A 3249-nucleotide genomic window follows, 5' to 3' on the forward strand; every position below is an offset into this window, starting at 1 on the left:
CAATGATGGATGGGGATGATTAGAATTTTATTATTGTAGCCACAATAAATAAATAAAATGGATAATTGTGGATTTTGAGAATAATGGATGACATTTATCAAAGCGAAAGATCGAATTGTAAAATTTTATGCTTGTGGAGATTATGTTGTTAAAATTTTATGTTTGTGGATATTATGTTGTTAAAATGTTATGCTTGTGGAGATTATGTTGTTAAAATTTTATGCTTGTGGAGATTATGTTGTTAAAATTTTATGTTTGTGGAGATTATGTTGTTAAAATTTTATGCTTGTGGAGATTATGTTGTTAAAATTTTAAGTTTGTGGAGATTATGTTGTTAAAATTTTATGTTGTGGAGATTATGTTGTTAAAATTTTATGCTTGTGGAGATTATGTTGTTAAAATTTTATGTTTGTGGAGATTATGTTGTTAAAATTTTATGCTTGTGGAGATTATGTTGTTAAAATTTTATGTTTGTGGAGATTATGTTAAAATTTGATGTTTGTGGAGATTATATTGTGAGTTAGAACATTATTTGTTTTTATCAATTTGATGTAATTCTTCAAAACTGTTTTTTTCTTTTTTTTAACCAGTGAAGAAGAAGAAGAGGATGAAGTGAAGTGAGTATTTCAACCTGATACAAGAGCCAATATCATTTCTTAGCTGTTCCTTGAAGTGTTAGGGATTATTGTAGAATTAACTAAAACCTGATACAAGAGCCAATATCATTTCTTAGCTGTTCCTTGAAGTGTTAGGGATTATTATAGAATTAACTCAACTAAAATTTAGATGTATTTTCCATTTTTCTCCTGAAATTTAAAGAAAAGAACCTTATAAGTTGAAGTACATAAGAAAAAACGTTATTGGTATTTAGATTATTGCTGCTATTGATATACATATGAACAAAAGATAATTTCAAATCAGAATTACCGTTTTTTTTTTTGACGATTTCTCTTCGATGAATATAATTTCAATAAAAGATATTAAAGCAATAAGTATTTTTGTTTCTTCGTGGAACTAATTATTTTACCTATTTACTTCCTTCCTCACATGGGGGCGTCTCCTTACAACCAGGGACCAGAAAAAGTAAGAACCTTCATTATGACGTCTTGCATCAGTGTAGCCTAAATGTTGAGATGCTAATGTGACGTATGCTCTGTATACTAACACAATACTCACCGTGGAAGACTTGCAGAGCACAAATAACCAGTGATTAAAATTCATGTCGGTCTTGAAACAAGCTGCTTCATCTTCCCATCATGCATTATTGTCTTAATTTGCGATTTATATATTAGCTCTCCAAGTTCAATATTTTCTATTTCATGGTAGACTGAATCCAAAACATATCTTTCAGCTTTTTTTTTCTTTTTCTTAGGTCATTGCCCCAGCTAAAGAATTAGGTCCGTTGTGTATTCACTGCGCATGTGCTATAGACAGTACTAAGGGCAGTGCTATGCATGCCGTGTTTACTGTGTGGTTTTTCTGAATGCTACTGCAATGTTTCAACAATATTTGTCATTTTGTTCCAAATTAACATTCACAACTTATTATTTTTGTATCACAGCGCATGCTCTGTATACTTGTTGACCCTAATAAAAAGATGTTGAATCATAAATAAAATTCCCCAAGATAGCTTAAAAATTATTGTTTTAATAAAAGTGAAAAATGTCATCATTTTTAACGCATTTTCCTTAGGTAGAAAATTCTGTTTTATTAAATGCTTCTCTGAAAAACATATGATAATAATCTTAGTTTCGTCTAGGAGAGTATAAATTGAGTAAAGGCCCGAAAACTGTGACCATTTCTTCCTATTCAACAGTTTTTATAAGGAAACCATTCATTTGATTCAACAGTAAAATGATTTTATTTGTTTTTGTTGTATTGCTATTTACTCACTGTAAAAAATGTAAAATACTTCATGACCAGTGAATTCAGCGAAACTAGTCTGCTAGAGTGGATATAGCGAACCAAAGATTAAATTAGGCCTTTGTGTCATCTTTTCCTCAATAAATTAATGTTTTGTTGAAGAAAAAAATTAACAACTAAATAATGAAACAGTTTAATGATCATCCGGTTTTCAGTAATTGGTCACATATTGATTCAACAATAAAACGGTTTCATGTTCATCCTTTTTAAAACTATTTGATCACGTATTGATTCAACAATAAAACAGTTTAATGATCATCCGGTTTTCAGTAATTGGTCACATATTGATTCAACAATAAAACGGTTTAATGTTCATCCTTTGTAAAACTATATGATCACGTATTGATTCAACAATACATCCTTTGTAAAACTATATGATCACGTATTGATTCAACAATACATCCTTTGTAAAACTATATGATCACGTATTGATTCAACAATACATCCTTTGTAAAACTATATTATCACGTATTGATTCAACAATACATCCTTTGTAATACTATTTGATCACGTATTGATTCAACAATACATCCTTTGTAAAACAATATGATCACGTATTGATTCAACAATACATCCTTTGTAAAGCTATATTATCACGTATTGATTCAACAATAAAACGGTTTAATGATCATCCTTTGTAACATCGGTAGAACATTGAAAATCTGTTTTTAGCTGTTCCTTCGTTGCAGGTTTTCCTAAGCTCACAAGAAAAAGAACATTATTCTATGTGTTCAATAAATGCTTGTTCTTTATTCATTACGACAAAATAAGACGTTGAAGCATTGAGAAATTCATCTGCACGATGTTTGTTTTCATTATCCTGATTTAACCTGCAAATTTTGAGCTATTTGACATCTTATTATTAACATTAAACTTTTATTATTAAAATTACCTTGTCCTAATTTCACATGTTCGTCAGTTTACTTTTAAGGTCGAAGTCAACATCACAGAAGTTTTAAAAAATTCTCTATAGACTCACAAATTGGCTAAAAATAAATCTTAACCCAAGATGTCTTGTCGGAGCAATAATTTTTATAATTTCAAATATTTACGTTTTATACTAATCGTTGGAATAATATCTATAGGACAGATGAGGCGCCGAAGGTCTCTGAAGCGGAGTTAGCCATGGAGGTAAGATTACTAATCATTAACATAGGGTAATAACAGCATTAATTATACTAACGTTACATTGTTGATTATACCAACGTAACATTGTTACATTGTTGATTATACCAACGTACCATTGTTACATTGTTGATTATACCAACGTACCATTGTTACATTGTTGATTATACCAACGTACCATTGTTACGTTGTTGATTATAC

The 3249-nt window shown here is 29.7% G+C and overlaps 1 protein-coding gene across 1 annotated transcript in view; it reads left to right on the forward strand.

The window, feature by feature from the left end:
- LOC106477005 (troponin T, skeletal muscle-like) overlaps window positions 1-3249 on the forward strand; it is an 8645-nt gene that overhangs the window by 3454 nt on the left and 1942 nt on the right. The window contains exons 2-4 of the mRNA XM_013937612.2: window positions 591-617; window positions 1072-1083; window positions 3009-3054. Coding sequence (XP_013793066.1) covers window positions 591-617; window positions 1072-1083; window positions 3009-3054 — 85 coding nt within the window. The remainder of the gene's footprint in view (window positions 1-590; window positions 618-1071; window positions 1084-3008; window positions 3055-3249) is intronic.

The sequence above is a fragment of the Limulus polyphemus genome, unplaced genomic scaffold (assembly GCF_000517525.1).
Source record: "Limulus polyphemus unplaced genomic scaffold, Limulus_polyphemus-2.1.2 Scaffold12511, whole genome shotgun sequence".
NCBI classification, from domain to species: domain Eukaryota; kingdom Metazoa; phylum Arthropoda; class Merostomata; order Xiphosura; family Limulidae; genus Limulus; species Limulus polyphemus.